This window comes from Marmota marmota, unplaced genomic scaffold (assembly GCF_001458135.2).
Source record: "Marmota marmota marmota unplaced genomic scaffold, marMar, whole genome shotgun sequence".
Lineage (NCBI taxonomy): Eukaryota > Metazoa > Chordata > Mammalia > Rodentia > Sciuridae > Marmota > Marmota marmota.
This window is the reverse complement of record NW_025999960.1, coordinates 18,144,713-18,155,729: the sequence shown is the minus strand read 5'-3', so window position 1 is coordinate 18,155,729 and position 11,017 is coordinate 18,144,713. Positions and strand designations below refer to the sequence as shown.

The 11,017-nt window shown below is 52.2% G+C and overlaps 1 protein-coding gene across 1 annotated transcript; it reads left to right on the top strand.

Annotated features, from left to right (window-relative positions):
* Nucleotides 1-477: 477 nt before the first annotated feature.
* On the top strand, nt 478-9,489 carry Krt74 (keratin 74). Its single transcript, XM_015493405.2, has 9 exons — nt 478-1,023; nt 1,667-1,881; nt 2,277-2,337; nt 2,880-2,975; nt 3,466-3,630; nt 5,180-5,305; nt 6,918-7,138; nt 7,590-7,624; nt 8,090-9,489. Exons 1-9 carry the CDS (start codon nt 553-555, stop codon nt 8,281-8,283), a joined length of 1,584 nt encoding a protein of 527 aa, XP_015348891.1. The 5' UTR covers nt 478-552; the 3' UTR covers nt 8,284-9,489.
* Nucleotides 9,490-11,017: the final 1,528 nt, after the last annotated feature.

The window sequence follows — 11,017 nt, the reverse complement described above, 5'->3', positions numbered from 1 at the left end:
TTTGAGGATACCTTTCCAAGAAGAATCTCCTTTCCAAATCTTCTTTTCTCTGGCTTAAGCACCTCAGTTCCTCAGCAAGAATGGATACCAGGAAGATGGTTTCTTTTGGGAATAAGCCTGGAGTGTCCAGATGAGCACTCTCTGGATAAAGCCTCGCTTTCCTCCTGCTCCTTGATGATAGATAAGCAAGAAGGAGGCAGCGCTGGCAAAACAGAGCTGGGAGATCTCGGGAGGGGATAACTCTCCAGGCCCCTAATTAGGGAGCACAGATAAACTCCAAATTAGACCATTCCAGTGTGCAAGAGCAGCATGTTCCACTTGCTATCAGAAGGGCTTTGTTGCTGCAAAGGGCTTGGAGATCTTTGTTCTGCAAATTGCCCATGGCCCCCGGCCCTTCGGCAGGGGCAGGGGAGATGGCACAGAACCGCCCTGTTCCGGGGGCCTGGGCTCGGCAGGGATAAAAGGAGGCAGCGCTCTGGCTGCCCCAGCCTCGTGCTGTCTAGCCCCTGGCAACTGAGTTTCTCCCACTCGGTCGGCTTCCTCTTCCCCACCATGAGTCGGCAACTGAACTTCAAGTCCGGTGGTGACAAGGGCTGCTTCAGCGTGCATTCTGCAGTGGTGCCAAGGAAGACAGTGGGCAACTTGGCCTCTTACCGCACTGTTGGCCAAGGGGCTGGGGCTGGCTTTGGCAGCCGGAGCCTCTACAGTCTCGGAGGGAATCGGCATATTTCTTTCAACGTGGCTGGCAGTGGCGTTCGGGCTGGAGGGTACAGCTTTGGGCATGGCTCTGGGTATGGAGGGGGCCGGGCCAGTGGCTTTGCTGGAAGTATGTTTGGCAGTGTGGCCTTGGGGCCCTCGTGTGCCTCTGTGTGCCTGCCTGGGGGCATCCACCAGGTCACTGTCAACAAGAATCTCCTGGCCCCCCTCAACGTGGAGCTGGACCCTGAAATTCAGAAAGTGCGCGCCCAGGAGCGGGAACAGATCAAGGCTCTGAATGACAAGTTTGCTTCCTTCATTGACAAGGTGGGTCTAACAGGAGGAGGAGAAGGCTGTTCAATGAGGTAGGAGAAATTTCCTTAATGCCTGGGAAAGGGCTGGGCAACACGGATGGAAGGGTGTAGCTGGGCCTCAGGAGGGGCTCCCTCATCATAAGGGACAGAGAACAGATTTGACAGATTTGCAAGGCAGGTAGAACAGCGGAATGAATGAATGAGTTGTCTTCTTTGGGGATTATACAGAGAAGGGTGGGAAATTGGGCAGAGGGTAGCCCTACCTTGAGAAAGCAGTGGTGGGCTCCTGGGGACAGCTGGGTAGGTCCCCAGCTCTCCGAAGAACATGAAGGGCTAAGAGAGTCAAACGCTGTTCAGAAGGAAGAACTCAGAGCACAGGAAGAAACACTTAGCTGAGATATGAAAAAATATCTCCTGGGACCAGAGTAGGCAACAGAAGAAAGCTGTGGTGCCTTTGAGTTTTCAGGGACTGGTAGTCCAGGGGTGAGGGAGCGAGAACCTGTAAAGGGTCATTTTTGCAGCAGATGCCAAGGTCAGTGAGTCAGAACTGGAGACAAAGGACTTTACAAAAATCCCCTTAATCTGGAGAGTCAATGGTTCTCAGGGAGCCTGAGAGCATCCCTGTGGTTCCAGGTGGCCATTGATTTGGGTTTCAGGTGCGGTTCCTGGAACAGCAGAACCAGGTGCTGGAGACCAAGTGGGAGCTGCTGCAGCAGCTGGACCTGAACAACTGTAGGAAGAACCTGGAGCCCATTTATGAGGGCCACATCAGCAGCCTGCGGAAACAGCTGGAGACCCTGTCCGGGGACAGGGTGAGGCTGGACTCGGAGCTGCGGAACATGCGGGACGTGGTGGAGGACTACAAGAAGAGGTGAGCAGGACCTGCCAAAGGTCAGGGGTCATGTACCTAATCTCTGAACTACTTTTTCAGAGGTGAGGGAGTCAATTCCAGGATCAGGAGCTCATGTCCCTTCTCTGGTTATGGGGGAAAGCCCCACCCTGTTTGGTGAGAAGGCCCTAGCTGGTGGATAGAGGGGCCTATGCTTATTGACCCAATAGTTTGGAAAGCCCCATAGGCACCTGGGTATTTTCCTAGGGTGCAGCAGAAGCACAGAAGTCAGATAATCCAGGGGATTCTTACACCTACCACTAGCCTCAGTGCTCATCCCAGGGACTCTGCAGCCTGGGCATTTACCTGGCCAGCAGAAGAAGAGACTACTTGGCTGAGAGGGCTGAGCTTCTGCCATCTTCTCTCCCTGCCCGCAGGTATGAGGTGGAGATTAACCGGCGCACTGCAGCAGAGAATGAGTTTGTGGTGCTCAAGAAGGTGAGGAGAGAGGAGCCTGTGGTCTCTTCTGCCCCTATCTTAAGCAACTCTGCTCAGGGCTTCAGCCCAGGCCACCTGGAGAGGGGGCTGGTGTCTGAACATGGTTAGGGTCCTAGTTCTGGCCTCCAGCAAGTTAGAGAGGAAGGACACACACAGGAGACAAGATAGGGACAGAAGGGAGAGAATTCTGGGATGGGAACAGGAAGCCCTGGTTCAGTGTGCCCTTCTGTGTGACCTGAGGGCACTCAGCACCTCTCTGGACTTAGTGTTCTCCATATGCAGCAGAGGAAGTGCAGTCCTCACCCGCTTTGCCAGTTCCCAAAGATGCAGTGAGTCTGAGAAGAAACTGATGCTGAGTGATTCTGTTCATCAACGTGCTTCCCTGTGGGCAAATAATAATAATAATAATAATAATAATAATAATAATAATAAAATAATAATAATAGTAAAGTCAGGTGGCTTTGGGGACAGGGTCAGAGGAAGAGCAGCTTAGGTTAGGGTTAGGGTTGTATTGATCCGTGGCTGTGGCTGTCCCTCTGCAGGATGCAGACACAGCCTACACGGTCAAAGTGGAGCTTCAGGCCAAAGTGGACTCTCTGGACAAAGACATCAAGTTCCTGAAGTGTCTGTATGATGCGGTGAGGATGCCCCTCCCCAGCTCTGCTCTGTCTCCTTGCAGCTGAGGGCTTCCCCTGACTCTTCCAGGAGAGGAAGGGGGTCACAATAGGGAGGGATGTTTTAGTGGCAAGGTGCAAATTCCTGCACTAGTTGACCATGAAAGTACAGCGTCCTGTCCCTGGAGTGCTGATAGGAGGCTGTGCACATAGGAGGCCATTGATCTGGGCCATGGTAGTAGTCTTGCCCGCAGGCAGGAGAAATGACCCTGTGAGGTCCTACTAATGCACAGCTTCTTAGGTTGGGTGGAACTGTAGGGAATTCATTCTTCCTCCTGCTGCCTGCTGCTGCGAGCTGTTTTCCTTTGGCTCTTCAGACATCTTCAGCAGACACTACCCCACTTTGTCCCTGTGGAACCCAGTGACCCATTCTTCAGGGAACACAGGCCTAGAAAACTCATGGGACACAGGAAGGAAGCTGGGGCCTTGACTCTGTCCTCATCTCTCATTCTAGGAAATCGCCCAGATCCAGACTCATGCTAGTGAGACCTCTGTCATCCTGTCCATGGACAACAACCGGGACCTGGACCTGGACAGCATCATTGCCGAGGTCCGCGCCCACTATGAAGACATCGCCCTGAAGAGCAAGGCTGAAGCCGAGGCTCTGTACCAGACCAAGGTGGGCACTGGGTGGGTCTCCCTCCTTCCTGGGAAGGGTGATCTCCACCTGTGAATGTGAGAGGTGGCCTTCCCAGGACACTGTAGATTCAATGAAGAAGGGTTATAACCAGTGGTTCAATGCTGAAAAGTCTCAGCAGACAGTATTATCAAAGATAAATCAGGAAACTGGTATGGATGGACATACTCACTAGAGAGGGACAAGCAATCCTCAAAAGAGGAGAGAATGATGTGTTCTTATTGTAAAACAAATGCATTTTCAGGGTTGGGGGCATCTGCCATAGAGCAGAAGGAGAGTCACAAACACAGAGTAGCTATAGGCAAGCTGAGGTTGGGTGGGGAGTGAGAGCAGGGGAGGCCCTGAGCTCTTTTCTGATGGGTGTGGGAAGATGTTCAAGAGCAACTGAAATTCTAGGAGTGTTCCAAATAATGAAATTATGTGCTGGGTAAGACTCTTTGGGGCTGTCTTATGGGAAAATCCTTACTGGAATCTCCTCCAGGGCCCCTGCTCTCATGCTCCTTTTCACACAACCATTAGATCCCACCTCTGCTAGTCAGCTTTCCTTCTCTGTGACAAAATGCCTGAGAAAATCAACTTACAAAAAGGGGAAAAGTTTATTTTGGCTCATGATTTCAGAAGTTTTAGTTTATAGTTACTCGGCCCTATTGCTTTGGGCCTGTGGTGACACAGTACACTGGGTGGGGGTGGGGTGGGGGTAGATACGGCAAGGAGGCTGCTCATGGAAGCAAGCACAGAGAGGAGGGACAGGGGTCTCCATATCCTGCCAAAAGGCACACCCCCAAAGACCTAACTTCCTTCCACTAGGCCCCACCTTCTAACTCTTCCACACCTCAGTAGCACCAAGCTGAGGACAAAGCCTCTTGGGCCTTTGGGGACATTCCAGATCTAAACTATAGCACAATTCACAGCAAGGATGGGGGTGTCGGCCATCTGCATGTCTTATCCTGTCTCTTGTCCTGTCCATGGCCATGCCATTCCCTGTTTCCCAGAGGACTGGGCACAGGGAAGAGTGAAGCCACTAATTCCACCCATCCTGCACTGTGACCCCCCTCAAGGGTACATGGAACCCTGGGCTTCCCTCCTCTCTGCCCCCATGACCAAGAAAATGCCACAGGAGAATGAAAGACTTAGGAGGATGGGGACCTTACCTGTCCCACTCACTGCTGGGTACCTGCAACAGAAGCTGGTCTTTAAGAAAATGCCTGTAGGACTATGTGATAAATGAGAGAAAGCAAGGGACAGGGCTCTTCTCACGCTGGGAAGTGCTTAATAAATGTGAGTTGCATCTTCTCCTTACCTAGCCCAGGAAGGACTGCAGGCCTGGTGACAATACAGGCAAGGGATTGCAGATAGGTTCTGCTTAGAGAACGGGGTGAACTTCTTGCTCAGAGCTGTAAGGATGCCCAGGTGCTAGTTTCTTTAGCACCTGCTCTAGAGTCGCCCTGGCTCAGCCTGGTGGGGGGGGTGTGTTTGCCCAGGACCCCTCCCTGCCTGTCTCATCACTCCCCTCCCATCTCTGGAACACTAGATCCAAGAGCTGCAGCTGGCAGCTGGCAGGCATGGAGATGACCTCAAACACACCAGGAACGAGATGTCAGAGCTAAACCGACTCATCCAGAGGATCCGCTGTGACATTACCAACGTGAAGAAGCAGGTGGGCAGCTACTACCCTGTAAAGACCACTGAGACTGAGTTTCCTTTCTGTGATGGAGATACTGGAGTCAACCTTTAAGAAGAAGCTAGTTCCCTCTCCTGGGCTTAGGAGCCCCTGGGACATTACGGTTCTTCTCCCCCACCCTGCCTTGTGTTGCTGTCATCAGGATTGGGAGGATTTGAGCCTATTCTTCCACTCCCCCCAGTTTACAGATGAGTCAAGAGGGACTGGAGGAATTGACTTGCCATGGGCCCCAGCTACTCAGTATTGGGGTCAGGATTCAAGTCCACGTGTCCCCTTATTCAGAATTTCTCTTGTGTCTAACACACCTGCCCACGAGTACTCAAGTATGCTCCTCTAGGGGTTTCCCATGTGCCTCCTGCTTCCACTGGGCATGGAACATGGGTGGGGAGTATGGGACATGTGTCAGGGCTCTCTGTGGCCATGTCAAGTTCCTGCCCTCAGGGCAGGGCATGGTCCTGGTGAAGGAGGGTCATGGCAACAAATGAATCCCTCCTGGATCCTCTTCCCTGTCCATGGGACCATTTCCATTTTACCCTGGGGGATCCTGTCTTATGTGAGAGTAGCAAATCCTAAATGCTGTTTCATAGGCTGATGACTTTAGAGGCAGAAAGATGCTTCTTGGGGCCTCCAGAAGAGGCCAGGTCAGCTGACAAGTGACAGTTAGCCAACAGGCTAGAGACCATTATCCTCCCTGTGCCCCACAACATGCATGCAATGTAGGGGGCTCAGGGACAGCTTTAAGGCCCACAACTGGCTGGTTCACAGACTCTATGAGGACTGCTCCTCCTCCCCTGGCATTACAGTGCCCCGGGTGCTTGGCAGAGACCAGCTTTTGAGGTTTTGGCTATAAGTTAGGGTCTGCTGTTCTAAGGGAAAGTGACCTCCCCCATTCAGGTCACATGCAGGAGCAGTTAGGCAGACCCTCCCTGCAGAGTGCCGGAGGAATCCAGACACACTCTTGCTGCTAACAGGAAGGAGGGGTCCAGCCACAGTGAGGGCCCTGGGCATGCTGCCTGATCATTAGGGGTGAACTGCTTGGAGACTTAGGCATGATTCTCCTCATCTGTTGTCCTTGAACCTATAGCCATTGGTAGCCTTCAACTCAGGCATTAGACAGCTTTTTCAAGCACTGAGTTTTCTTTCTGTCCTCTGAAATGCACCTGCTCCTGTGGCTTCCCAGGACAACTCCTTTAAACATTCACCCACAATAAAAAGTAGAGGAAACTGGGAGCAGTGGCACACACCTATAATCCCAGTGACTCAGGAGCTGAGGCAAGAAGATTGCAAGCTCCAAGGCAGACTTGGCAAGTTCAAGGCGAGCCTGGACGACTTAGTGGGACCCTGTCTCAAAATAAAAAATAAAAAGGGCTGGGGTTGTGGCTCAGTGGTAAAGTGCCCTGGGCTCAATCCTCAGTACTCCCCCCCACCCCCAACACACACACAAAAGAGGAGCCCCATGTTCTGGTGTTGGCTCTGGCTCTTCCTAGCTGTCACCTTGGGCCTCATCTGTAAAATGAGGGAGTCGGGCTCCTTAACCCTGTGATCTCAACGTTCTTTTATGCTGATCTCCTCTCCCTCTGCCCCTCAGTGCTCTAACCTGGAGACATCCATTGCGGATGCTGAGCAGCGAGGGGACAATGCCCTTAAGGATGCCCGGGCCAAGCTGGATGAGCTGGAGGGAGCCCTGCACCAGGCCAAGGAGGAGCTGGCCCGGATGATGCGTGAATACCAGGAGCTCATGAGCCTGAAGCTATCCCTGGACATTGAGATCGCCACCTACCGCAAGCTGCTGGAGGGCGAGGAGTGCAGGTAAGGGGCACAGGACAGCACTCTGATCCTGAGGGGGGAGGGGCTGTGGACTCTCCATCTGGCTGACGGGCTGCTAGGAGCTAGAAGATGAGAACGATAGTGCTGGTGACATGGCAATTGTGGAGGGGGGGCGCGTTGCAGGTGGACTCAGCTACAGGGTCCTGCCGGGGTGTCAGATGTGGGTCAAGTGTGCAGGTGGCTGTGGTGTCTGAACAGAGCCCCTGGGGTCAGGCAGGCCTGGGTGCAGTGACTGGCTGTGCCACATGCCAGCTGTCTGATCCTGGTAAGTCCTTCCCTGTCTCCATTTTCGCATCTGTAAGATAGAGGTTCTAATCTCCACCTGAGTTGTTATAAGGATGGATTAAAATGATTACACATAAGAGCAAGAGCCCATTAAGGCATAGCTGAATCTAGACCCTGAGGTTTTATCCTTTATTTTTCTGTCTTGCAGGATGTCTGGGGAGAATCCATCCTCTGTTAGCATCTGTGAGTATCCTTGGGAAAAGGGGTTGGGCTGGGAAAGCCAGGGACCCTGAGACCCAGAGGTGATGCCACCTTTGCTTATTGTCTCATTTCATCTGGAAGTTTCTGTTACTGCCTTGTGAAGTTTCTCTAGCTTCAGAGCAGGCCTATTCCCTTTTGTCCCCTGACAGCAGTGACTGAAATCATGTGTACCCCTCCCTGCTGGCTCCTCCCTGTGGCACTATCATCTAGAGGAAAGGGTGGGAATAGGGATGTCCAGGAGAGCAGGGTCTTTGTCTATCCTATGTGTCCTCCCTTTACATCTAGCAGGTGACAGGCTCTCAGACATTGTTGTGTGTCTTGACTGAAGACCACTGTCGTGGGATTAAACAGGGAGTCCTCAGAGGAGACAGCAGTTACTGTAGGGGGTCATCCTTGGTTAACTGACACCTGCTCACCCCTCCCCTGCTCTTGGCCCTTCCTCCTCAGCTGTCATCAGTAGCAGCAATTACGGTTACTATGGTTACCAACCCAGCTCGGTGAGTGCTGACCTTGGGGCCGGTGGTGCCAGCAGCACCAGAAGCAGCCAGACCAAGACCCAAGGGGCACGAGTGGGAGACCTCAAGGAGTCCCAGGGCAAGAGTGCCCCAGCCAGCACCCCAGCCAGGAAGACCACCCGATAAGCCCACTGCCCTGCTCACCTCAGCACCTGGAAGAAAGGATGCCTTGGCCAGAGCCAAAGATGCCTGTCACACCTGAATCCTCTGTCTCCGAGTTCTAGGACTGTCTATAGTTCACTCAGCTACCCACATCACACCTCATCTTACTTTCAAGTGCTTATCAGTGGTCACCCTCATGTGTCAGTAGGTCCTGTGCAGACCTGGGGACTTCTCACTTTCCCCACTGCCTTCAGCTGGCAGGAGGCTTTGGAAGCCCAAGCCATGATCAGCTCTGAGGCTGATGGGGAGTGGGGCTCACAACCTGAAATAGCTTTTAGAGGAATACACAAGCCATTGGCCTGCAGTAGGAAGGAATGGTCATGCAGAGAGGGGTGGGGGGAGGGAGGAAGATAGATTTTCTTCTGCGCTTAGGTCAAGTTCTCCATTGTCCAAGAGGTTTTGCTACCCCTGCCAGCATGGTGGGGTGAACCCCGAGCTGTGCGACCAGAAGGTGAGAAGTAAGGCAGCCTTCCAGTCCCTGCCCTTCTGGAAAGATCTTTATGGCATGACTATTATTTAGTAGAAAATGTATACATTCTCAGACCTCAAGGTGCACCCCTATTCACAAAGCCAAGTGAAGGAGACCTGGGGATTTTCCACCCCTGTGTCCCTGGGCCACTCACTGCCCTTTTAATCCATGGTTACGTCCATAGTCAGCACCTACTGTGCGCCAGGCACCCTCCATGCGCTGCCTCTAGTCAGCCCATCCTTGGGGAAGGCACAGTCAACATCCTTGGGACAGACAGGGGCCTGATCCTCTGAGGGCTGTAGAATTTGTCCCAGTTACCCACCTACTTGCCGGCTCAGGCCTGGCTGACTCAGGGGTCCATGCTCTTTCCATAGGATGTCACTGCCTCTTTAACAGAGGGAGAGTCAAGTTCATGGTTCTGATCAGGGCTGCAAAACCATGCTGCCTTTTGTCAGGACTGGGGTGTGATCGATCTTTGGTTCTTCCTCTGGGGCTGGGTCCTATGGTGGCTTCTGACTCTCAGTTCCTATTGCCATGAGTCTAGTGAGTGGACTTGATCTTGTCTCTAGGTGGTACCACCCAGCCAGAAGTCGTGGTGTGTGACATAAATATTGCTAAGAATGGCATCACCTAGTCCCACTGTGTTTGAATTAAGGACTCTGAATTTCTGCTGTATATTCAATAAACTGCCCTTGAGTGATGTCAAAGGTGCACTCTTGTCAGCTCGTCAGTCTCTCCAAATGTCCTACCCTCTCTGATGATGGTTCCACCTGCCCAGGTTCCGAGCTGCTCAGTAGGTGACCTCAGGCTGCTGGGAGAAACAGGTGCACTGTACAAACCAGAGGAAGGTGGCTTAGTGCCACAGTGCTAAGAGGTGTCCAAATGGGGAGGCTAAGCAAGGAAGTTTCCTAGAAGAGGAGAGATTCATCAGTTCATCGGAAAATGGCCCTAGACTCCTGGAGGAGCTCTTCAAGCATGCCATCACTGCAGGCCTGGACGTGGGTGAGGGCTGGGAAGTCTCAGATTTTCTGAAATCAGTGGTGGGGCTGGGTGTGTTTCCAAGTCTCTCAGCTTTGGCTGGCAGAATTTAGCTTCCTAGTCACCTTTCTAATCAGTCTGTGTTACAAGAATGCTCAGAGGCCTTTGCTCCTACAGGCCTCTGGATGATGGTGCGGGTGTGAGAGGCAGGGGTTTTCTGGGCCCAAGAAGAGGCCTCCATTACCTCCTTGGGCCTTGGCATATTTAGGAATCCCTGAAGGCACAGAGCACAGGAATCTGGTGGGCTTTCTGCCCAAATGCCTCTCTTTGATGTCACTGCTGTTATCACTGTGGGTACTAGACTAGTGCCCTAGGGACTATGGGAGTTCCATCCAGCTCTGCCACTAGCTGGTCACCTCAGGGGTTCTTAACCTTGTGGGTCAGGGGCCCCTTTGAGATCTAATGAAAGCTCAGAGTGTAGTGAATCGTGTCTGCATGTTCAGAGGTTCATAGACTCCCACGGCCCATCCTGGCCTCCTTGAGTCCTGCACCCCAGGGTAAGGGTCTCAGGACCAGATACCCCTAGGGTCTTTACAGGACTGACACTCGGACTTTCCAAAAGACCAGTCTGTGACCCAGTAAGAGGGGCTGTAGTAGCAGGGGTTGTAAATGGGACTCACAACCTGAAATAGCTTTTAGAGGAATACACAAGCCATTGGTAAAGTCACTTCCTTGATCAGGTCATCTCTTCTAAGGTCTCAAGGCAGGTATGCCTCAGACTGCTGGATGTACCTGCCCTGGTGTGGCTGTGAGGCAGGAGGGCTACATCCGGTGCACAGGGGAAGGGCCAGGGCTAAGTAGATGTGATGCCCTGTGTGCTCCCTTGGTGTTGAGGAGGATGGAGGGGCTGCCTCCTGAGCCCACCTAAACTACCTGCGAAATGGACACTCTTCACCATCTGGGCTTAGTTAAGGTCCTGAGAGGTATAGAGTGACTGTATTCCTGCTTAAGGACTCAACTTGGATATTTCTCCGAATGTCAGGAGGAGAAAGCATGAGGCAGGACCAGAGGTGAATGTTGACTTCAATTCATAACCCACTTGAATCAAAGTGTGAAATATGATATATCAAGAACTATGTAATGTTTTGAACAACCAACAATAAAAAAATTTAAAAAAAATAAAAAAAAACCACAGATGGCTATTTTGACAAGGATGCAAAGACTATTCAAAGGGACAAATATTCTTTAATA

Bases quoted from the DNA above. Each gene is read 5' to 3' on its own strand.
- Krt74 (XM_015493405.2), top strand. From the start codon at position 553: ATGAGTCGGCAACTGAACTTCAAGTCCGGTGGTGACAAGGGCTGCTTC. The intron at 1,882-2,276 runs GTGAGCAGGACC...CCCTGCCCGCAG, and splicing joins GTGGAGGACTACAAGAAGAG to GTATGAGGTGGAGATTAACC. The intron at 7,625-8,089 runs GTGAGTATCCTT...CTTCCTCCTCAG, and splicing joins TCCATCCTCTGTTAGCATCT to CTGTCATCAGTAGCAGCAAT.